At 39.5% G+C, this 25,450-nt stretch overlaps 1 protein-coding gene across 3 annotated transcripts in view; it reads left to right on the top strand.

The window, feature by feature from the left end:
- The first annotated feature begins 1,418 nt into the window (after positions 1-1,418).
- Positions 1,419-25,450, top strand: part of farsb (phenylalanyl-tRNA synthetase subunit beta) — a 60,472-nt gene continuing 36,440 nt past the window's right edge. The window contains exons 1-12 of one of the 3 annotated variants that reach the window (XM_059947674.1): positions 1,419-3,867; positions 10,728-10,783; positions 11,592-11,746; positions 11,903-11,975; positions 15,482-15,597; positions 16,039-16,189; positions 18,345-18,453; positions 20,257-20,327; positions 20,429-20,490; positions 20,744-20,795; positions 21,656-21,717; positions 21,805-22,012. In XM_059947674.1, the coding sequence (XP_059803657.1) occupies positions 11,949-11,975; positions 15,482-15,597; positions 16,039-16,189; positions 18,345-18,453; positions 20,257-20,327; positions 20,429-20,490; positions 20,744-20,795; positions 21,656-21,717; positions 21,805-22,012 (858 nt within the window). In that variant the 5' untranslated portion in view covers positions 1,419-3,867; positions 10,728-10,783; positions 11,592-11,746; positions 11,903-11,948. Of the gene's footprint in view, positions 3,868-4,076; positions 4,177-10,727; positions 10,784-11,591; positions 11,747-11,902; positions 11,976-15,481; positions 15,598-16,038; positions 16,190-18,344; positions 18,454-20,256; positions 20,328-20,428; positions 20,491-20,743; positions 20,796-21,655; positions 21,718-21,804; positions 22,013-25,450 lie in introns of those variants that run through there. The other 2 variants (XM_059947665.1, XM_059947683.1) reach the window with 2 other exon arrangements.

A 25,450-nucleotide genomic window follows, 5' to 3' on the forward strand; every position in this document is an offset into this window, starting at 1 on the left:
AGCCTTTGACAAAGTTCCACATGGAAGGTTGGTTAAGAAGGTTCAGTCGTTAGGTATTAATGCTGGAGTAATAAAATGGATTCAACAGTGGCTAGATGGGAGATGCCAGAGAGTAGTGGTGGATAATTGTTTATCGGGATGGAGGCCGGTGACTAGCGGGGTGCCTCAGGGATCTGTTTTGGGCCCAATGTTGTTTGTAATATACATAAATGATCTGGATGATGGGGTGGTAAATTGGATTAGTAAGTATGCCGATGATACTAAGGTAGGAGGTGTTGTGGATAATGAGGTGGATTTTCAAAGCTTGCAGGGAGATTTATGCCGGTTAGAAGAATGGGCTGAATGTTGGCAGATGGAGTTTAATGCTGAGAAGTGTGAGGTTCTACATTTTGGCAGGAATAATCCAAATAGAACATACAGAGTAAATGGTAGGGCATTGAGGAATGCAGAGGAACAGAGAGATCTAGGAATAACTGTGCATAGTTCCCTGAAAGTGGAGTCCCATGTAGACAGGGTGGTGAAGAGGGCTTTTGGAACGCTGGCCTTTATAAATCAAAGCATTGAGTACAGAAGTTGGGATGTAATGCTAAAGTTGTACAAGGCATTGGTAAGGTCAAATTTGGAATATTGTGTGCAGTTCTGGTCACCGAATTATAGGAAAGATATCAATAAATTAGAGAGAGTGCAGAGACGATTTACTAGGATGTTACCTGGGTTTCAGCAATTAAGTTACAGAGAAAGGTTGAACAAGTTAGGTCTCTATTCATTGGAGCGTAGAAGGTTGAGGGGGGATTTGATCGAGGTATTTAAAATTTTGAGAGGGATAGATAGAGTTGACGTGAACAGGCTGTTTCCATTGAGAGTAGGGGAGATTCAAAGTAGAGGACATGATTTGAGAGTTAGGGGGCAGAAGTTTAAGGGAAACACGAGGGGGTATTTCTTTACTCAAAGAGTGATAGCTGTGTGGAATGAGCTTCCTGTAGAAGTAGTAGAGGCCAGTTCAGTTGTGTCATTTAAGGTAAAATTGGATAGGTATATGGACAGGAAAGGAGTGGAGGGTTATGGGCTGAGTGCGGGTAGGTGGGACTAGGTGAGATTAAGGGTTCGGCACGGACTAGGAGGGCCAAGATGGCCTGTTTCTGTGCTGTGATTGTTATATGGTTATATGGCTTCATCAATAATCTTCCTCATATGGGATGTTTTTGTTTGCTGAGCGTAATGAGGAATCCATTATCAATATTGCAGCAAATACAAGAAGATCTATACAACGTTCTCATATGACCTAACACGTGGCAAATAACACACATATAACAGATGTGCCAGGCAATGACCATCTCCAAAAGGAAAGTTTAATTATTTTTGTTTGCTATTCTGTGCGATTACAATAGTTAATCCAACACTTTGAAGACACTAGGAACCATCATTGAACAGAAACTTAAATAGACCAGTAGCATAAATAACTATTGTTATAAACAACAATTGTTGACAGAATTTCAGATGGTAATGAGGAAGCATACTGAAGCAAGATAGATGTCTTTGGTGTCAACATCTCTGAGGATCTATCCTGGGGAGGTTTATAAGATTATGAGAGTCATCGATAGAGTAGACTGCCAGTATAATTTTCTTAGGATTAAGTTATCAAATACAGAGGGTATGCATTTAAGGTGAGAGGGGGTAAACTGAAAAAAAGATAGGCAGAGTTTATTTTTACATAGGGAGTGGTGAGGGCCTGGAGTGCACTGCCTGAGGTAGTGGTGGAGGTAAATATGATAGAAGCATTCAAGAGGCTCTTAGATAGGATCATGAATGCAGATGAAATGGAAGGATATGGAGAAGGGATTAATTTAGTTGGACACTTGATTGCCAACTTATTTGGTCCCGCACATTAGGGCCTGTTTCTGTGCTGTACTGTTAACTTTCTAAGTTCTATAAATTTAACCCCACTCCACCCAATCTTATTTGTAGAGTATTTCTTCATTACCAAGAATCAAATGAAACTTCAGCACATCATCACTAAGCTTGTCATTCCTTAACAAAAGGGGACCAAACCAGATGCAAGGTGTGGTTTCACCAAACTCTTGACGAGTCATAGTAAGACATTCTTATATTTATACTCGATATTCCGTGTAATTAAGGAGAATATTTCATTTGCCTTCCAATTTACTCTTGAATGTGCTTGTTAATTTTCAAATGCCTTGCAGTCTGTGAAGTTCATCCTCTTTTCCAAGTCATATTTTATTCATAAAATGTGGAACTATAGATTAGGGAACATTGATTGTCTGCTTACAATTACACTGATATTTAACATTGACATTCTATCCATGCCATAATTTTTTTTCCATCCTAAATATATTGTCAGCAATAAGCCTGATATTTATTACACAGGCCCAGCTGTTCAGTGTTCAGTGGTGGGAGGACCCATTCTTCAAAGAGCCCTTGCACCAGCTGCAGCACATTAGCTTGATCCTCGAATGCTCCAGCCTGCAGCTGTCTCTTGCCATCAACTCACCAACACATTTCACGAGGACCAAGCACTGCCTTTCACTGACGTGATCTCCCAGCAGCAGTTGACGTTTGTCTCAGTTTGCGCTGTAGAGCTCTCTTATGCAAATACTTAAGTGGATCTTGAGGAGGACCATATTTCTTTCTGGATTTTCTTGGCAACCGTTATAAGCAGGTGGATGACAGTCTCATTCACATAGCCGCCACCTTGAAGAGAGTGTGCAGAGGGACACAGACACCGGGTGTCCGTGAAGAAGCTGACAGATGGCTTATCTCACCACTGCCCATGGAAAGTCTTGAAGCTTCGTTGAAAGTTTGTGACACATCTGCAAAATGACTAAGAGGTTGCTTGGGAAACCACCTCACAGATACCACCATCCCCTTCTTCCATGGGACTAGAAGGCTTTCTGCACAGACAGGCTGATTGACTTTGTTTTCAAAAGGTGTTTATTTGCAGAAACTTATGAGACACAGGAGATATGGCAAAATCCAACAGAATAGGTTATATGGTTGGAAGACCATTTGCAACGCTAGGAACATATGTGGGACTTCAGTGAGTCGTGACGTGCGTAGTTTCCTATAGTGGCAGACTCTAGTAGCATAGGGCACAGTCTCAGAATAGAGGCATATCCATTTATTAGAGAGATAAGGAGGAATTTTTTTTAGCCAGACTGTAGTTCATTGCCACAGATAGCCCTGGAGGCCAAGTCATTAGGTATATTGAAAGCAGAGGTTGACAGGTTATTGATTAGACAGGGGTCAAAGGTTATGGGAGAAGGCATCTGTTGAGGGGGAATACATCAGCCATGATTGAATGATATAACAGATTTGGCGCAATGACTGGCCTCATTCTGCCTTATGGTATTTGAGTACCAGGACCGATGCAAAGATGGTTATCAGGATGGGAATTAATTTACACTTTCTATGGAACTTGCATATAAATATGTTCCCTGGAACTCATCCTGAATGACTGCTGCAACACAGAAATGGTGTATGGACCTAACCTGTGCCATATACCATAACACAGAGCACAATATGATCAGGTTCTTTGCTGGAATTAAGAGGGAGCTGGCTTCTTTCCCTCGAGTATTCAGAGCAGTCAGTTCTTGGTACGTGCTCCGGCTCCTCAGCACTCGCATGTGCGCATGAACAATGCATCCGAGCTCTTCCATGGACACTACAACTGACGTCTGCAACTCTGTCGAATACGAGTATTTACGGACATGCCACAGTCGTATTAGTAGTTCGCACGCATGCAACTTTTCGCTATTTAAAACCACATACTGACAGCTAGTAACTGCAACCCTCGTCTACTTCTCCTCTCGGGATCCGCCCAGAAATGACATCAGCGCCTCCGAGCTCCTGGTGCGTTACAAGTTCTTAATTTTACTCGAGTAGGTAACTACATTACCCGCCTGAAGGTTACTGCAAACGAATGCATATTTTAACTATTTCAATAAGATTTAATAAACAAACAAAGTAAATTTCTAATAGATTATTTTCAAAAAAAAAATCAAAATAGCAGGAGACCGCAGGAGTGGGAAAGACAACTAGTAGGAGGTAGAGGGCAACTTCAGTGCGCATGCGCTCTGCGTTCATTTCCTCCGGTTCTGACCATGCCGACCGTCGGTGTGAAACGGGATTTGTTATTCCGGGCTTTAGGGCAAACGTACAGTGAGTTTATTGATTGATTCACTCATTCTTTGTAGCCGTGTCGGTGGCTTGAGGGTCTCGGTGAACGACGATGGGGGAAAAGGAAAAGATCACACACGAGTCAGGGACAGACGGATTGAGGGAGGGGATGGTGAGGAAACTGAAGGGTGGGCTATACAGTGTAAAATCTGCAGCATCAGACAGCCTCCGCTAGAACCACAGAACAATACAGCGTGGATAAGGGCCTTTCTAGGGTTCTGCATTCATTCATTTGAATGCCCTTGCGTCCCACGATTGCATCATGCAGTCGGCGTTTGCATTCTCGTGGTTGCAGCGTGCAATGGGCGTTCTCTTCCTTTCCGATAAGTATATTTTATTCATCAAACAGAGTCAAATAGTGCAGATACGGGCCATTCGGCCCACTACACATATGCTGCCCCCTTTGTCCATTTACGAGGAATGGCGTACATTTCGGGTGGAGACCCTGCAACAGCCCTGATGTTGACAGTTGCTTTGCCTCCCTAGATATTGCTTGACCCACTGAATTTCTCCAGCAGTTTGCATTTGGTGCAGATTACAACACCTGTGGGTTCTTGCGTATCCATATCATTCTGTCCTGCCCATTGAAGTATATGTCAAGACGACTCTAACGTATAGTGATTATATCTGATGCCACCATCTCATTTGTCAGTGCGTTCTTTGGGAGGGGGGGAGAAAGCGGGGAGAGGGTGGAAAGTAAACTTTCGCCCTTTGAAATACCTTCTCACTTGTGTCTGTTACCTCCTTTGTTGGAAAATATTTTGATTGTCTACCCTTACCGCCCTTGAAGATTATGGAATTGAAAAACTTACTGATTTAATCAATGACATGAGACTGGAATAATACCAGAAGAGAAGAAAAAAATCAGTATTTATCACTCTTCCTAAGAAACCTCCAGCAATAGAATGTGAATTACATAGGACCTTAAGTTTAATGAGTCATATCACCAAGATACTTATAAGAATTTTGAAGACAAGAGCTAGAAGTAAGATATAAGCTGAAATAGGTAATGAACAATGTGGTTTTGTGAAAGACAAAGGTACAAGAAATGCGATATTGATGTTAAGGATACTATCAGAATGAGCTATTCAAGTGCAAAATGGTTTATTAACTACACAAAAGCATTTGATAAAGTGAAGCACAATGTTATTTGAAATATTACAGGAAACTAGATCTAGATTTGAAAGACCTCTGCCTAATCAGAAATCTGTACTGGGAACAAACTGCCGCTGTTAGAATAGATGGAGAAGTGAGTCAGTTTACGAAAATCAAAAGAAGTGTTAAACAAGGATGTGTTTTCTCCCCTGATTTGTTTAATGTGTACAGTGAAACAATTACAAAAAACACGAGACATCTTGGGAATCAAAGTTAGCGGTGAAAACATCAATAATTTCAAATATGCGGATGACACTGTTAATTGCAAGTACGGAGGAAGAAGTACAAAACTTAATTGATATAGTTGTTGAAGAAAGTACAAAAACGGGTCTGTCTATCAATTGCAAAAAGACAGAAAGTATGGTGATATCCAAAAAGAAGGAGAATCCTATCTGCAGGCGGAGAATAAATGGGGAAGACTAAACAAGTACAGTACAGAACTTTTGCCTCTTAGGAAGCTGGGTGACATCAGACGGCAGGTGTGACATGGACATCAAGAGGAGAATAGGGATGGCAAAAGACACCTTTACTGATCAACACTAATCTAGGCATGACAACCCACCTCAGAGTACTGAAATGTTATGTATATCCAGTTATGTTATATGGTTCAGAATGTTGGACAATATCTAGTAATATGAGGAAACTAATTGAAGCAGCAGAGATGTGGTTTTTAACGATGATGCAAAGAATATCATGGATGAAATGATTATCTAATGAGGATGTCATGAACAGAGCAATCACAAAAAGAGAAATAATTATGAGATCATGAAAAGGCAACGTAACTTCATTGGACATGTGATTAGGAAAGAGGAGTTAGAATGCACGGTAATTATGGGAAAGATTGAAGGGAAGAAAGCAAGAGGAAGGCAAAGACAAATGATGATGGAGATAACAGCCAGAGACCTGGAATTGAATACCGATGAATTGATCCACCTGACCCGAAACAGGAGTGTGTGGGCCATGGCAGTCAGAGCTCAGACTGGGCATGGCACCTGATGATGATGACCCTATCTGTGCTGCTTATTTTTACGGTTACAAGAAAATGTTTATGAACCCTTTGCAATTACCTAGTTTTCTGCATTAATTACTCATAAAATTTGGTCTGATCTTCATCTATGTCACAATAATAGACAAACACAATCTGCCTAAACTACTAACACACAAGCAATTGTATTTTTCATGCCTTTATTGAACAGTGTTTAATCACTATCAGTCAAGGCTGAAAAAGTATGTAAACCCTTGTATTTATTAACTGGTAGACCCTCCTTTAGCAGCAGTAACCTCCAAATGTTTCCTGATCAGACTTTCACAATGGCAATGAGGAATTTTAGACCATTCCTCCATATAAAACTGTTTCAGTTCATCAATATTTCTCAGATACCTTGTATGAACAGCCCTCTTCAAGTCGTGCCACAGCATCTCAAATGGTTTAAGGTCTGGATTATGAGTTGTCCATTCCAAAACACAAATTTCCTTCCTTTTAAACCATTTGTTGTTGATTTTATCTTGTATTTTGGATCATTGTCTTACTGCATCATCCAACTTCTATTAAGCTTCAGGTGACGGACTGCTATCCTGACATTCTCCTGTAACATGTCTTAATACAATTTTGAATTCATTGTTCCCTCAACAATTGCAAGCTGTCCAGGCCCTGAGGCAGCAAAGCAGCCCCAAACCTTGATGCTCTTTCCACTGTGCTTCACAGTTGAGATGACGTTTTGGTGTTGATGTGAAGTGCCCTTTTTCCTCCAAACGTAGTGGTGCGCATCTCAACAAAAAGTTCAACATTTGTCTCATCTGTCCACAGAACATTGTCCCAGAAGCATTGTGGAACATCCCGGTGGTGTTTGCAAACTTTTATTCATGCAGTAGTGTTTGTTTTTGGAGGGCAGTGGTTTTCTCATGTTGTCCTTCCACGAACACCATTCTTGTTCAGACTTTTTCTTATAGTGGACACATGAACAGAGAGTTTAGCAAGTTCTAGAGATTTCTGTAGGTCTTTTGCTGTTATCCTTAGGTTCTTTTTCACCTCCTTCAGGATTTCATGTTGTGCTCTTGGTGCAATCTTTGCAGGACGCTCACTCCTGGTAAGAGTGGCAACAGTACTGAATTTCCTCCATTTGTAGACAGTTTCTCTTGTGTGGACTGATGGACACTCAGGTAATTAGAAATGCATTTGTAGCCTTTTCCAGCTTCATGCATCTCTACAATTCTTCTAAGATCCTCTGAAAGTTGTTTTGATCAGAGCATGGTGCACATAAACAGTTCTTTCTTGAGAAGAACCGGTTCTGTCAGTAACCTGACTTTGTGTGTCCTTTTTATAGGGCAGGGCCCGTCCACACCTCTAATGTCATCTCATTGATTGGAACACCTGACTCCAAATAGTTTTTGTAGAAGGCATTATTTCAGAGGTTCACATACTTTTTGAAACCTGGACTATGATTGTTTAAATGGTATACTCAGTGTTGACGAGAAGTGGTACAATTGTTTATGTGTTATTAGTTTAGGCAGATTGTGCTTATCTATTATTGTTACAGGTGAAGATTAGACCACATTTTATGAGTAATTAATGCAGAAAACCAGGAAATTGCAAAGGGTTCACAAACTTTTTCTTGCAACTGTAGATACTTCAGTCAGGTATCCTCTCAGGTTCTTTTGCTCCTGGAAGATAAATCCAACCTATCTGATCTATCCTCACAACTAAAGTCATTCAATCCATCCAGCATCTCAATGAGGTGAATCTTCTCTCTGCAGCACAACCGTGTCCTCTTATAGTGTGGTGACCATAACTTAGACAGGGAGATTTAGACAACCATAACTCCAACTAATTTTCTCTGTGTTTACAAACTTAGCAATTATACAGTACTTTCAACATAACACATAAATCATTACTAAACATAGAATGGGTTGTCCTTGGGCTATGAACAGATTTTGTTGTTATAGATGTCCTTTAGTTGGAAAGTGCACAGAATTACACATAACGATAAACATACTTCCACAGTATTGAAATGAAAGGTGTTGATGAAGGCCAGTAAATGTGAACATTCATTTATTGTCTACCCCCTAACTAGTTAGAGTGGTACAGAATCTGAATTATCTCGTGCCTGGTTTTGATGTGCTTGAGGTAGTAGTGCATGTTGGATTACAAATTAAGTGTCATTGCGCAAGTATCAATAGAAGTGATTCCAAAAACATGGTGAAACAGAAGGCTTATGTTATTCAGAGACAATGATTTGTGATTACTGTGGGAGATTACATACAAACAAGTCCATTTTTCATGTGAATTTAATAATATTTGTATGAACTTGTATGCATATGTGATCTGGATCACATACAAGGATCTGTGCACCGCACTTACCCCTGTGGTACACCATTACTTCTAATAAGAAAAACGTATTTCAACCATTGCCCTCTGCCTCCTATCATCAAGCCAAATTTAGATTCTGAATAGTTAAGTGTAGGTCTTTAGACGCCTATACCTGCTCCCCGATTAGTAACAAGAAGAGGGTAAGTATTAGATGGTGAGAGTCCTTAATGATGGCTGACACCTTTTTGAGACACTGCTGCATAAAGATGCTGTCAATAGTGGGGAGTTCATGATGGATGGGTTAAGTCTATAACCCTCTGCAATGGCGTTTGGTCCTATGCATTAGATTAATTTGTAGATCTAGGGAAATTTGCAAGAGTCTTTGGTAACATGCAAAATCATCCAAACTCCCGAGGAAATAGAGCCACAGGTGTTCCTTTTTCATGATTGCATCAATACGTTGGGAGCCAAGGTAGATCCCTTGAGATGCTGACACTAAGAAACTTGAAGCTGCTCTGGCTTTCCGTTGCTGACACTTAAATGTGTACTGGTGTATGTTCATAGTCATAGAGCACTACAGCTCAGAAATAGGCTCTTTAGCCCATCTGGTGCTTCCCAAACTATTATTCTGCCCAGTTCCGTCAACTTGCACCTGCAATATAGCGCTCCATGCACCTCCCATCCATGTACTTATCCAAATTACTCTAAAATGTTGAAATTTAACCACATATCCACTGGCAGCTCAATCCTCACTGTCAACTGCCTCCAAGTGAAGAAGTTTCCCCTCATGTTTCCCTTAAATATTTCACCTTTCATCTTTAACTCATGACTTCTAATCTCACCCAACCACAGTGGAAAAAGCCTGCTTACATTTGCGGTATCTATATTCCTCATAATTCTGTATACCATTCACTGCCCCTCATAATTTTGTGTTGTCCCAACTTCCCCTTCCTGAGGTCCACAATCAAATCCTTAGTCTTTCTGACATTAAGTGCAAAGTTGTTGAAGTGACACCATTTAACCAGTTGACCTATCTCACTGCTATACGTCTCTCCTTCGCCATATGAGTCATTCTCCAGTCAACTTCTAAACTTGTATAATTAAAGAGAAGGACATTTGCTAACCACTGTAATAAATGCTAAAAAGTCTGACATTTTGAACCTTCTCTTTCTGATAGTAGGCTGTCTTGGGCACTAACGTTTGCCTTTCTTTGAGGGAGGGAGGGGTCAATGTCATCTTGCCATCTGGGTAATGTTACTCTTGCTGGAGAACATTCTCATGTTCTCACCAGTAAGATCTCAACATTTGTCTTGTTGCAAATTTCTTTACAATTCGAAAGCCTGACAGTGTCTATTTTCTGGATTGAAGTCAAAAAGTTATCAGTTTAGGGGAAATGTACAGTTGCACCCTTGGAAGAACAGAGAATTATCTTAGGAGAGGAGAAAAAGGTAATTAAAGGATTTTCCTAAGGAATAAAGTACTAGAGAAATCTCAGTTGATGAGGCAAGAAAAAAAAAACTTGGAGCTTTTTTGTTCTATTAACTGACAGGATGTTTAACTGAACATGGCTTGCATTATGTTTAGCTTTTGTTTGAGCTGTTATTAGATTCTTTCTATTATGAATTGACATAAATGAATCACAGAATTAGAGGATAGTAGAAAGTTAACAAAAACTTAGTTCCTTTATCTTATTCAGGTTAGATTTTTGAAGAATACAGAATTTTCTGTCCTTCAAATTGATTGAAACTAATTCCTTTAAATGTTAGTCTAAGACAGTGCTGTGAAATGCAATTTGTGATGAACCTAGCATTCCATCAGTATTAGAACTTGCATTCACTGAATAGAAATCTTTGAAGTGTATGGTGTGGTCATTTGAAAATTGACTTTCAAACAGTAATTTGATGTTTACCTAAGTTTTCAATGCAATGAGGATTAAAACAGGATACTTAAGGTAGACTTAATGTATCTTGCAATTAATTTCTCTTAATGCTGTGACATTCTAGGATTATTTCAGGCATTTAGTTCAGTTTTTGTTTTCTGCAATGTCCAACTTGATTATTTTGTTTTACAGCTGATGAAGAATTTGATGAATTATGTTTTGAATTTGGCCTGGAATTGGATGAAGTGGTACAGTATCAAATTTTTGTTTCTAAATGCCATATAAATAGCTTGTAAATATGACATCTAGATTCCAAGATCTGTCTTGCAAGGAAACAGATGTTCTAGTTGAAAGAAAAGTAGGGGAGGATTTGTCCTTCCAGGTGTTCTCTGCTGACTGTGTAGAGTTCTATAGGTGTATTTACCCTCTTGGCTTTATCCCATGTTCATGATCATTCTTTGTAAATAATATAGGGTGCTGTAAGAATATATGTTGTAGCAGTTACTTAAAAACAAACCAAAATCACTGAGAGACAGAGGGAGGGATTGGCATTTGCAAATAACTGAATTCCAAGTCGAGAAAGGTACATTTGATCCTTTATTACAAAAGCAGCAAAGATGAGTGATCAAAATTAGCAACAGTGCAATTAGCAGAATAAGTGAAATAATGAAGCAGGTAAAGTTAATGATCGACAGAAAAAATTTGTCCCTGGCTCACCCTCTCTCAACTAACTAAACTTAACTAAACAGCACAAAGCATGGATACATGACTATACTCAATTGCTTCCACCAGCCTGCAAACCACGTGGAGAATTAGAGTTCATTTCACTTTAGTTAGTAGTGATGGAGAACTATTAACATCAGTCTTGGATCAAATCTTAGTCAGTGGTCCTTATCATTCTACTACATTCTGTTTAGCTTCTTTGCTTGATGGCAAGGTCACATTATGGAATACTAATCCAAATAGAATAATGCCCAACAGTTATAAAATTGGTATGTGTAAATATAAATATTTAATATATGGTATATATGTATGTATATATTTTGTTATCTTCAGACATCTGAAAAGGATATTATAACCAGAGAACAAGGAGATGGAAAAGCCGATGGTGCATCAGAGGTGGTGCTGTATAAAATTGACGTGCCTGCGAATCGCTATGACCTCTTATGCTTGGAAGGATTAACCCGTGGATTGCAGGTCTTCAAGAACAAGTAATATTTCTGAAAAAATTATGTTATTCCTTTACTCTGTTCAGAATTTGTTGCTTAGATTCTGTTTGGTTTGTTATGAAATCATTAATGTTCCAAATATCCATTACTTCAGCAGTGTAGTGATGGTTATAGTCTAATTTTCATGTTCCAAAACAGAATTGAAGGCCCTAGATACACGAGAGTGGGACCACTAAATGGAGACATGCAGAAGTTAGTGATCACCAAAGAGGTATGAAATAATTTGCCTTGTAAATGGATGTAAAAAATAGTGAACTGAAGTGTAAGATGCAGAATTGTGAACAGCACCCATTACTATTTTGACAAATCTGTGAACCATCTGAGTATTTATTTATAATTACATTTGCTGAAGATGAAGAGGGTCAGTCATGCATTATTTCTTTGTTTAATTGTGTTTGTATTCAATAAAACAGTTAAATGTGTAGGTGTTATTGTTGGTACTTCATCCAACAATATTTCTAACCAATAGTTTGATACACTAGTTCTGTTGGCTACAGAATTCCAAAGGTTGATGACCTCTAAGTAAACACAAAATCTTTCATCCTATCGTAGTAAGATGATTCCAGGCGAACAGTATCCACTTAATCGACTCTATGAATCTTGTAATTCAATGAGATTAGGTCTTATTCTTGGAAACCCTTGAAATCATGTGCCATGCTAATGAATTATAGGACAAACCTATCACTCATTTCAAAGAACCTTTCTACATTGCCTGAAAACTAGGAAAATGTGGAGAACAAAACTGTACATTATTCCAATGAAGTCTCTAAAGCTGTACATATTTGCAGTAAGACTTTATGTGATATGTCCTTGTATTAAAAGTCAGCAACTACTTGCCTTCACAGTAGCTTGTTTTACTGTGGTATTAAATTGTTTTGTGTATAAAAACCCATTGGATTACTGAAGGTTTTTGCCCCTCAGGTGAATGAGTGGTTTCTTTTAGGGTACAATTGTTATTCTACACTAATTTTGCATGCAAAAGTGTGATGCTGCTTTTTCCAATAGTTCATTAGTGTAAGTGTATGCATATCCAGAGGTGACAGCACCTCTAGTTGTAGTCTCATCTAACCTCAGTTCCTCAGTGGAAAAAGCCTGCTTGCTTTACAGACATCCCACCCTGCAAAAACTCATTTCAGGGAGGTAGCACCATCAATTTGCGGTAGTTCACCGGGTACTGGGAGTGCCTGTATTTCTCCAGATACTGGGAGTGCCAGTATTTCACCCGGGGCCAAGGGATCCTGAGCATGGTGGCACTGGTACACAGTTAATTCTAACACTATATCTTTAGGAGGGGTAGGAGGTGTTGCAAATGGGACCGACTTCAATGGTCTGCAATAGAGTAGCTCTTTGTCAGCTAGCCAGCTAGTTTAAATAATGTTAACGATGCCAATGAACGAATGAAACCTGTTAATCTCACCTCAACATGTCTTTTATGTTTTAACCCACCATGGAGTATAGAAAAGTCACTCTTGCAAACAGTGCAGTCAGCAACACTGTCATTATTTTTGACCCCTATTAGGCAGGGGTACACTTTAGTGTAGTGTAGGGTGAAGTGCGTTTTATATTTTCTCTTTTTCGAACGCTCTGCCATGGAATGTTTCTCTCTCTCTCCCTCTCCCTCTCCCTCCCTCCCTCCTTCTTCCCCCTCTCTCCCCCCCCCCCCCCCCCCATCGATATCTGGGATATTGTATATAATCTGCTGGTGTCAGGGAGCCACTACCAATATGTGGGAGACTCCCAGAACTTCTGGGCGAGGTGGGATGTCTGCATTTACTCTATCTATGCCACTCCTCATTTTATGTACCTCTATAACACATCTCCCCTCATTCTCCCACGTTCCAATGAAGTCCTAACCTATTCAACCTTTCCCTATAACACATATCCTTACGTCCTGCAACTTCATTTTAAATTCTCTATAGTCTTTCAATTTTATTAATACCTTTCCAGTAGGTAGCTAATCAGTACTGTGCATGATACTTCACACCAATATTGTATGCAATTTCAACATCATAACTCAACTCCTGTACTTAGTATTTTGATTTATGAAGGCTAATGTGCCAGAAGTTCTCTCTACGTTCCTGTGACATCAAGGAATTATGGATCTGTATTCCCAGATCTCTCTGTTCTGCCACACTCCCCACATTATCGTCTAGATCATTGATATAGAGGGCAAAAGAACAAGGGACCCAGTAGTGATTCTTCCCTATGTTGTGAAATTTGTTGTTTAATGGCAGCTGTACAGTCCAAAAAATATTTTTTGTACATAAAAATTTGTGTAAGTTGGAATAATAATATATAAGACAAAAATAAATAGTGCAAAAAGAGAACAAAGTAGTAAGGTAGCATTCAGAAATATGATGCTGGAGGGGTAGAAGCTGTTCCTAAAACATTGAATGTGCATCTTCAGGCTCCTGTATCACTTACTTGATGGAAGTGTTGAGAAGAGGGCATGTGCTGGGTGATGAGGCTCCCATCATGGTGGATCCCATCTTCCTGAGGCATTGCCTGTTAAAGGTGTCCTTGATGCTTGGGATGCTGGTGCCCATGATGGAACTAGCTGAGACTACAGCACTCTGAAGTTTTTCTAATCCTGTGCAGTGTCACCTCTATACCAGACAGTGATGCAACCTGTCAGAATGCTGTCCATGGTACGTCTAGAAATTTTTCAAAGCCTTTGGTGATGTACCAAAATTTTCTCTAACTCCTAAAGAAATATAGCAACAGGCATGCCTTCTATGTATTTGCATCAATATCTTGGGCCCAGGGATCTTCAGAGATCTCCAGAAACTTGAAGTTTCCAATGCTGACTCCTCAGTGAAGACTGGTGCGTGTTCTCATGACTGCCCCTTCCTGAAGTTCACAATCAATTCCTTGTTCCTAATGATGATGACTGCAAGATTGTTGTGACACCACTCAACCAACCTTTCGTCTCGCTACTGTATGTCTCCTCGTCACCATCTGAGATTGTGCCAACAACAGGTGTATCATTGCCAAATTTATAGATGGTGTTTGAGCTGTGCCTAGTATGTGGAGACATTAGAGTAGTAGTCTAGGCTTGCACCCTTGAAGTATTGATTGTCAGCGAGGAGGAGGTGTTATTTCTGATCTGCACTGACTGGTCTGCTGGTGAGGAAGCCAAGAATCCAGTTGCAGAAGGAGGTATAGAGGCCCAGGTTTCGTAACTTGTTGCTTATCTGTCATTTATTATTCTTTGATTTTCCCCTTTCTGTTATTGGCTGCTTCATGGTACTTCATAGATCCTTCTTGTAACTACGATGTCACCAAGCTTCCTGCTGGCTGCGGGGCTAAGAATATTGAAAAAACTTACAAAGACAGGAAACAGAATGTGTAATGTTTAGCTATATTTTAACTCTAGGGTTTATCAAATGGCTTGTTTCCCTTGATTATTGTGTATAAGGATGCAGAGGAAAACAGTGTGAAGAGGAGCACTGAATCACTGACTGCACTACTGGATTCCTATATTCAAGTGCACACACACACACACACACACACACACACACACACACACACACACACACACACACACACACACACACACACACACTCTGAAGATGCTGGCAGTTTTAGTGAAATTTAGCAGTCTTTGATGTTATAGTTGCAAGGTCTGAGCCCTTCACAGCCGTGTAACAGTGTTATTCTGTATCCTTAATATTACTTTGCGTAAGTGTCATTGTTGTGAAGATTTTCCTTTTGTAGACCTCACAGGTTCGACCACATGCTGTAGCAGCCGTTCTTCGCAATATAACTTTTACCAAGGATCGCTATGATAGTTTCATTGAGCTGCAGGAAAAACTACATCAGAACATCTGCAGGTGAGACCTCTCATTCTCTGACTTTCTGACCATCTAAGACTAAAATAAAATCTAAATTTTGTAAGTGTAGTTTTGAAACGTGTCAGAAGTATAACTAATCTCTGAGTTCCTGGAAATATAAAAGCAGAATTGCTCAAAAGGTTTGGCAGTTTAATGATGGAGAAGCAGTTAATATTTGAAGTTGGTGGCCTTTCATCTGAATTGCCGTTTGCTTGAAAGAGGAACAGGTTGAAAATGTTTCTTTCTCCACTGATGCTGCTTGATATGCTGAGTAATCTTAGTGTTTTCTGCTCATATCATATGTGCAGTTATCTCCCTGCAGTCCTTTCAATTTTTGTATGTTTCACTTTATGTTGTTTCTTGTGGTGTTTTTATTGCAATACTGAATGATTAGGGCAGAAATAAATTTTGAGATTAATGTGCATGTACATACTTCTCTAGGAAGCGAGCTCTTGTTGCTATTGGAACGCATGATCTGGATACAATATCAGGACCTTTCACTTATACTGCACAACCACCATCTGAAATTAAGTTCAAACCGTTAAACCAGTCAAAGGAATACACTGCACCTGAACTTATGGATCTTTATAGGGTAAGAGAAACTTGCAATTGTGGTATTTTTTATACATATTATAAATGTCCATTTCTGACTCCTCCTTCCCCTTTCTCGACATCTGACATGTTTTATAAACGTACCGATTCACACGATTATCGTGACTATACCGCTTCCCACCTATCTCCTGTAGAAATCCTATTCCCTTTCTCAGTTCTTTCTCTGCCACATCTGTTTCCAGTTTACAGCTTTCCTTTCCAGGACATCAGTGGTGTCATTGTTCTTTACTTTCTCCACTATTAAAGCTGCCCTCACCTGCGTCTCCCATTTCCGGCATATCCAGGTTCGTCTATCTTTCCACCTCCTTAACAGTGCCACAGTTCCTCCTGTCCTTAACTACCACCCCATGAACCTCTGCATCCTCCGTAACTCCCGCCATCTCCAAGGGGATCCTACCACTTAATCTATCTTTACCTCTCCCTCCACCACTCCCCTACCCACTTGCCACAAGGGTCGCACCCCCCACAATTCCCTGTCCATTCATCTCTCCCCATGTCTCCCTCCTGGCATTGATCCCTGCAGGGGGCCTAAGTGCTACATCTGCCCGTTCACCTCCTCCCTCACCTCCATGCAGAGCAGTCCTTTCATGTGAGGTAACGCTTCACCCGCGAGCCTTCTGTGGTCGTCTGTTGGTCCTGTGCTCCTGATATGGCGACCTCTACATTGGTGAGATCTCTAATAAATTTGGGGCTGCTTCATTGAGCCCCTCCGCTCCATTGCCACAAGCAGGACTTCCTGCTGGTTAAACATTTTAATTCCGATTCCATTCCCATTTTGACATGTGCATCCATGGCCTCCTCTTGTACCAGGATGAGGCCACCCTTAAGGTGCAGGTGCAACACTTCATATTCTGACTGGGTAGCCCCCACCCTGATGGTATAAGTATTGATTTCTTTTTCTGGTTAAAAAAAAGGTCCCTACCCCTATCCTTTTCTTCTATTTCCCAGTTTGGCCTTTTACCTCTTCTCACTTTACTTATCACTCCCCCCTGGGTTCCCCCACCCCCATTTCTCCTCTGGTCCACTCTCCTCTCCTGTCAGATTCCTTCTTCTCCAGCTCTTTACCTTTACCCACCTGGCTTCACCTTTCACCTTTCACCTTCCAGCAAGTCTCCTTTCCCGCCCCCCCAACCTTTTTGCACTGGTTTCTTCCCCATTCCTTTTCAGTCTAGAAGGGTCTCGACCACAGCATCGACATTTCTTTAGATGCCACCTGTCCTGCTGAGTTCCTTCAGTATTTTGTGTATTGCTTAAGCTTAATATAGCTGATGGGCTCATGAAGCAGTGAAGAGTCAGCCACAGTAATGTGCTTATGGAATCACACTAAGATCATACTAGACAAAACATGGCACATTTCCTTCACTGGATATTTTAAATCTGATTACTATTTTCATAGACAACATTAAACACAATCCATCTCATGGTAACTCGAATTTACCAGACGCCACAGTGAGAGGCTGTGGAAGAATGTGTTTTTTAATAGAGTCATTGTGTCATAGAGAAGTACAGCACAGAAGCAGGCTCTTTGGCCCATCTAATCTGTGCCAAAACCATTTAAACTGCCTATTCCCATCGACCTGCACTGGAATAATAGCCTTCCGTATCCCTACCATACATATACTTATCCAAACTTCTCTTCAATGTTGAAATATAGCTCATACGCACCAGTTGTGTTAGCAGCTCATCCACACTCTGACGATCCTCTGAATGAAGAAGTTTCCCCTCATGTTCTCCTTAAACTTTTCACTTTTCACCTTTAACGCATGGTTGCAGTCCCACCTAACCTCATAATTTTATATACCTATATCAAATCTTCTCTCAATCATCTGTGTTCTAAAGAATACAGTCCTAACCTATTCAGTCTTTCCCTATAACTCAGGTCCTCCAGACCCGGCAACAACCTTGTAAATTTTCTCTGTACTCTGTATGATGAATAGTGCCTATAATATATATACAAAGTTGAAACTTGGTGAATTTGTGGACAGTGAATTATTGAGGACTTAATGCACTCTATTGTCAATTGTGCTTGATGTTGTGATAAATCAGAGAAAGAAGCAGGCATATAATGACATCTATCTGACAATAATTTGTTCTGATACTAGTTTTGAAAATGATTATTTTGGTTTGATTTCTAGACAGATAGTCACCTTCGCCATTATTTACACATTATTGAAGACAAACCAGTTTATCCTGTTATCTACGATAGCAACGGCATAGTTCTTTCTATGCCCCCTATCATAAATGGTGAGTACAGTAATATGGAAAGTGTGTTCTCATTTATGCTTTTGCTGGGGCAGCTTTCTATTTCAGCTCTTGCCTGCTGATGATACCTCTTTAAATGTTTTCCGTATTTTCCTTACAAAATGTTACTATATTTTTAAAATATTAATTTTTTTGCTGATTCCACCATTCAGGATTGATTTTCACAACTGTTTGTGTGAGAAGACTGCTCTCACTTCTAACTGGTCTCTGTAGGATTGTCTCTCCTCCTTTTGGAATCAGCACCAGTGAAATGATTTCTGTTTCCACCCATTGATTCTCTATCATTTTAAACAATTTGATATTTCACTGTTCAGCTGATTCAGAACTCATGGGCGTTTACAGAATTTTATAGGTTTGCTGTTCCAATAAGAATTAAACAGTTCTTTTGCTATTAGAAGGAATTGTGCAATTGTCCACCATTGTGCTTGTGCATTGTATTTGCTAAAGACAAAATTGGAATAACTGCAATATGAAATAGCATTCCTAGATTTCTTCCATCATAGACTATGAATTACAGTCATATTATGATATATCATTTTGATTCATATTCATGTTAGTTTATTCATACATAGTTACATTTGTCTTACACCTTCTCCCTTCTTTCTCAGTCGTGAAGGAAGGTCTTGGCCTGAAACACTGACTGCTGCACTGAAACACTGAAGCATTTCTATAAATGCTGCCCGATCAGCTGAGTTCCTCCAGCATTTTGAGTGTGTGTGTGTGTTGCTTTGAACTTCCAGCATCTGCCTTCTGTCTTGTGTTTTACATTTGTCTCATATTTAGTGATTTTTAATAATAAATTTGAAGAATGTTGAATTTTTTGAGGAGGTATCAGCTTTCTGAAAAGTTAGCCACTGAGCCATGTTATTTTTCTGTATTTTAAATATTGTGCATACTTTCCAATCATTTATTCTGTTCCTTTTGAAAATCTGTTAAGTTCTGTCCCATTATTTTCTTTTTGGGTATTTGATGTCTGAATAACAATTTACATTTAGAGTAAGTCCTCTTAAATTTTACCTGTGTTCTTTTGCTAATGGTCTTAATTATTTGCCCTTCTAGCTACTCAATTACAGACTGAATGGAATATCTTCTGTTTATCTTATTAAAACCTTCAAATTAATTTGAACACTGATTGGGTTTCCTCTAAATCTTTTTATTATAGTTAAAGCCAAGCATTTCCAGTGCAATCCAGTGAATTCTTTTTTTCACAAACAAGAGAAAACCTGCAGATGCTGGAAATCTAAGCAACACATACAAAATGGTGGAGGAACTCCGCAGGCCAGGCAGCATCTATGGAAAAGAGAACTGTCAATGAGACCCTTCAGCAGGACTGGAAAAAGATGAGTTAGAATGAGAAGGTGGATGGAGGGAAGGAAAAACTACAAGGTGATAGGTGAAACTCGGGTGGTGGGGTGAAGTAAACAGCTGGGAAATAGATTGGCGAAAGAGACTCGGGTCTGGAGAAGGGAGATATCTGATGACTCCTCTAACCTGAGTGTGGCCTCATCATTACAGTAGAGGAGGTCATGGACTGACATGTTGGAGTGAGACATGCTTCTTTTTTCTTGGCATCCTTTCTTAAGCAGAATATTGAAATCTGGGTATGAGTATAGTATTCTGTCCACTAACAGACAATTGATAAAGGAAACAGTGAGGCGACAGTGCCAAAAGCAAACATAAACACAATGTAAATGTTTTTTTCCCCAGAATTAATGCTGTGTTTTATCATAGGTTGTGCAAAAATAGTTACTGTGAACATGTTTTTTAATATCTTTTATTTGCCAGGAGACCACAGTAAAATAACACTCAACACACGGAATGTTTTTATTGAATGTACAGCAACTGATCACACTAAAGTAAGTAGATCAGTGTAAGCTAGGGTTTTATACCATCTTAGATCAACATTTTCAGTGCTTGTAAATCTTTTATTAATTGTTTTATTATTTCTTTATAACAGGCAAAAATTGTGCTTGATACAATTGTCACAATGTTCAGTGAATACTGTGAAAAACCATTTACGTAAGTACAGTATTCTGTTTCTTAGCAAATGGGTATACCTGTTTGATATGCAGTTAAGTTTGAAAAAGGGAAGTAATGTTCACACATTAAGAAATTGTATTGAAGGCTATTAAGATATGTGTGGAGTTCCAACAAAATAAATGATGTGTCTTCGACTCTTCTTGGAGTGGTGTACTTATAATATGATATACTTATTAAGTGCAGTTACTTACTGGAATTTAATTTTTATGTAAAATCTGTATTCATCTTATAGAGTTGAGGCAGCTCAAGTGATTTATCCTAATGAAGAAATGTACGTTTATCCAGTGAGTATAATCAGATATATTTTATCATTACGTAAATAGGAAATGTCAAATACGGCATAAGCTTAAGGCAAGAGGGGAAAGCTTAAAGAAGGTGTGTGAGCAATGTTTTTTAACATAGAATGCAGGTGCTGGAATGTGCTGCTAAGGAAAATGGTGTAGGCTGAGACAATGGCAGCATTTAAGAGCCATTTAGATGGGTGCATGAACAGGCAGATGAAGTTATTTAGACTGTCATGATGATGACATGTTGGACCTAAGGGTCTGTTGCTGTGCTGTACTGTTCTATGTCCTCTGCCTTTGATGGCTAAATATTATCAAGTCAAGAAGTAACCACCTGGAGAATATTTACAGTCTTATAAATGTCAAGTAAGTTATGAGAATCTTGTTACAGTTTTGCCTCAATTTATGTGAATTATTTTTCATGAATATGTGGTCTAGGATGTTTTCTTTTAAACATGAGAATCATAGAAGTCATTGAAATAGAATGTTACAATTTTATGTCCAAGACAGCTAATGAACAGATTTATTTGCTAATATTTGGATATGAAAGATATTGTTTATTCTAGTTATGTTGCTGCATGAGATGTTAGACATAACATTACTCAATATATATATTTTTTGTTGCAACGTTGTCTTGAACAATGTTGATGTAACTCTTGTAAATTGATAGTATTGGGTTAGACTCAACACTAGGGTTTTTAACACAATCATTACTGGTAAATGCCAGTCAAAACCTGTAAAACGATTTCCAAAAATCAATGATTTCAGGAGAAGTGACTCAAAAAAAAATTGAAGGGAGTTTATTTTTAAAGTTGGTTTAAAATATTTGTTATGTATCACAGCATATGTTTCTTTTGCAGGAGATGCGGTACAGAAAAGAAATTCTGAGTACAGAATTTATTAATAAAAGAGTTGGAATCAAGTAAGTTATTAAAATTAATACATTGATGTAATTGTCTTGATTAAATTTGGGAGAAAAATAATTTTGTATTTTTACTTTATCTTTTAGTGAAACGCCAGATTCTCTTGCTAAGTTGCTGACTCGCATGTATTTAACGTCCAAGGTGATAGGGAATGGTGCACAATTAGAAATTGAAATCCCCCCTACTAGAGCAGACATCATCCATCCGTGTGACATTGTAGAAGATGCAGCAATAGCCTATGGATACAACAATATCAAGATGACAGTTCCCAAAGCCTATACTGTGGCTAATCAGGTGGGAATACAGTATCATATTTCTGAGGTTTGCATTATATTATTAGCAGATCGGTAATAATTGTTGAAATGATGCCCGTTTTGGTATGTAAAAGATAGCAACCAATTGATAGACGGTAAAGTCTCTGCAATAGCAATGAATAACAGAGCATTTAATCTTTTATAATTGTTGTTTGAGAAGTGCATGTTGGCTATTTTCTGTTTGTCAAATACTTCCTGGAGATCATTTATATCATCTGAGTAGGCTGGTGAGTCACGATTTTATTTTTAAAATGAAGAGGGCACTTCTGATCATGTTGCTTGTGTAAATTAAGTATTCTGATAATTGGAGTAGGGTGTCTTTAATGCAGTAATCTTCCATTAGATGAGCAAGGCTACTTTAGACTCAGGCTGAAGATAGTTAGGCGGTTTATTCGAATGGTATAGATAAGAGAAGGATTAATGTAATTGTCTGATCACTAATGTACAGTAAAACTTAGGTAACCTGTTGTTTAGTGTTTAGAAATGCTGATGGGTTGAGCATTCCTGATTAGCATGATCCCTTTAACACAGTTTGGCCTCTGTTTCCATGTTCCCACAAACACAGCAGACCCCTCTTCCTGTGCTCTCTCTGACACATGGGGTCATACTTCCTGTGATCTCACTAACACAGTAGTGCCCTGTTTATTGTTCTCCATCTAACACACAGGTGCCCCAGTCTCCACATTCCCTTTCAACTCACTGGGGTGCTGGTTGCCTTGCTTCTTTTTGCATACTATACTCCCTTTAAGCTCACAGGGCCCTGATGTGCACACTCCCTTTAAACTTAACATTCCCCTGGTTTCTTGTTTTCATGTGTATCATTTTTTTTAAAGTGAATTTAGTTTTTTTGGAGTATTAGTTGGAAAAACATTTAAGTGAAAAATCTGCCAATCCACCAAGTCCCATGTTATGTCAGGGTAACAGAATTTTACTGTATTTTCAAACATCAGCCATCATCTTTCATCACCCCTTCATTTCCTTTCAATGACTATATTTACTTTATTTGAACGCTCTGAGGAATTCTTTGTAAAGAATGCTTCAAAGTGCCTTCTGATGAAGTATGTTTCAGATTTCAAACGCCCTAGTGTGATAACTAATTAAATGATATAGTACCATTTTTGTTAGACCTGATAACAGGATGGACTATTTTAGGACTATTTTGTAGGACTATTTTATAGATTCAATAGTCTGTGGAAGTTGAGGAGCAGCATGTTGAGAAATTGTTTGTCGTTGTGAGAAGAGGAGGGTAGTGATAGTGGGAGATTTCAGTTTTCCTGGTTTTGAATGTGCCACCCAGAGTGCAGAGCCTGGATGGGGTGGAATCTGTGCGCTATGTTCAAGACAGTTTCCTCGTGTAATATATAGAGGAGTCTACTCTGGAAAGAGTAATACTGGAACTCCTTTTAGGGAACAATGTGGGCCGTATAACTGAAGTGCTAGCTGAGGAGCACTTTGGGACCACTGGCTATAATTCTATTAGTTTTAAAATGGTTAGGGGAAAAAGAGAGTGGGTCCATAGTAACCTGAACTGGAGCAGGGCCAATTCTGAGGGCATTAGGCAGGGTCTAGCTGGAGTCGACTGGGTGAGTTGGTAAGGGGGAGGCTGTTAAGGGGGCCATATCAGGATGTTGCTCCATTGTTCAAGAGGCAAGAACAGGCCATGGAACTACATGCTGGTGAGCCTGACTTCAGTTGAAGGGAAGTTACTCTAGGAAATGCTGAGGGACCAGATCTACCATTACTATCATTCAAGGTCTGATCTGGAATAATCAGCATGGTTATAGGTGTGGAAGGTGATGCCTGACAAATCCTTTTGGAGTTTTTCTAAGAAGTAACTTGGGACAGATGAAAGTAGGGTAGTAGATGTTGTCTTATGTACCTTAGTAAGGCCTTTGACAAGGTCCCACATGATAGGCTGATCTGGAAGGTTAGGATTCGGGAAACTAGTGATGTAGATTCAGAATTGGCTCAATAGCAAGTAGAGGGTGATGGCTGAAGGTTGATTTTATTACTGGAGGCCTGCAACATTGGGGTGTCCCAGAAGTTAGTGTTGGGATCTTTGTTATTCATTACTTATGTAAATAATTTGGATATGAATGAATATAAATCAGACGATAAGACACAGGAGCAGACTTGGGCCATTTGGCCCATCGAGTGTGCTCAGCTGTTCATCATAGCTGATTTATTATCCCTCTCAACCCCATTCTCCTGCCTTCTCCCCACAGCCTTTTATATTTTTACTAATCAAGAATCTAACTAGCTCTGCTTTAAACACACCCAATAACTTGGTCTCCACGGCCATCAGTGGCAGTGAATTCCACAGATGCACCACTCTCTGGCAAGAGAAATTTTGTTCTGAGGAGAAGTACTTCTGATCTGAGGCTCTGGTCGCAGACATCACCTCCCCATAGAAAACATTCCATGTCCACTCTGTCTAGGGCTTTCAATATTTGATGTTTCACTTGGATTCCCCCATGGTTCTTCTAAGCTCCAACAAGTATAGACCCAGAGCCATTGAACTCTCCAAATACATTAAACCTTTCATTCTTGTGAACGTCCTTTGGACCCTCTGCAATGCTGATGCATCCTTTCATAGATAAGGTGCCCAAAACTGCTCAGAATATTCTAAGAGAGGCCTTACCAGTCCCTTGTAAAGCCTCAACGTTGCTTCTGCATTCTAGTCCTCTCAAAATGAATGCTAGCATTGCATTTCCTCCTCACCATCAACTCAGCCTATCAGTTAACCTTTAGGGAATCTTGCACAAACACTTCCACATCCCCTTGCAGGTCTGATTTCTTAATTTTCTTCCCATTTAGAAAATAGTTCATGCCTTTACTTCTACCAAGGTATATGACTGTACACTTCCCTACACTATATCTTCTGCAGGCTCGTTGCTTCCTCAACTCTGTCTGTTCCACAAAGCCATCAGGTTTGTTGATGATACTAAACTAGAGGTCTTTATTCCCTGGAACGTAGGAAAATGATGGGAAACCTTGCAAAAGTTTATAAAATGTTGAGGGTTCTGGAAAAGTGGATGGTCCTAGGCTTCCCTGGGGTTTGGGAAGGTAGAGGACATGTATACAGGATAACGATAAAGAGATTAGCTTATAAAGCTTAACGATATTAGCTTAACAATAAAGAGATCACAGATACATCAAAGCATAGTGATGTAAGAGCAACCAAAACATTCTGAGGGTGTGCTGGAAGCAGCCCACAAGTGTTGCCATTCTTCTGGCATCGGTATAGCATGCCCCCAACTTACTAACTGTAAACTGTACATTTTTGAAATGTGCAAGGAAACCACAGACTCCAGAGGAAACACATGCAGCCACAGGGAGAATAGACAACCTCCTTTCAGACAGCTGTGGGAATTGAACCCCAACCTGATCGCTGGCGGTGAAAAGCGTTACGCTAACC

This window comes from Hypanus sabinus, chromosome 2 (assembly GCF_030144855.1).
Source record: "Hypanus sabinus isolate sHypSab1 chromosome 2, sHypSab1.hap1, whole genome shotgun sequence".
In the NCBI taxonomy this organism is placed as follows: domain Eukaryota; kingdom Metazoa; phylum Chordata; class Chondrichthyes; order Myliobatiformes; family Dasyatidae; genus Hypanus; species Hypanus sabinus.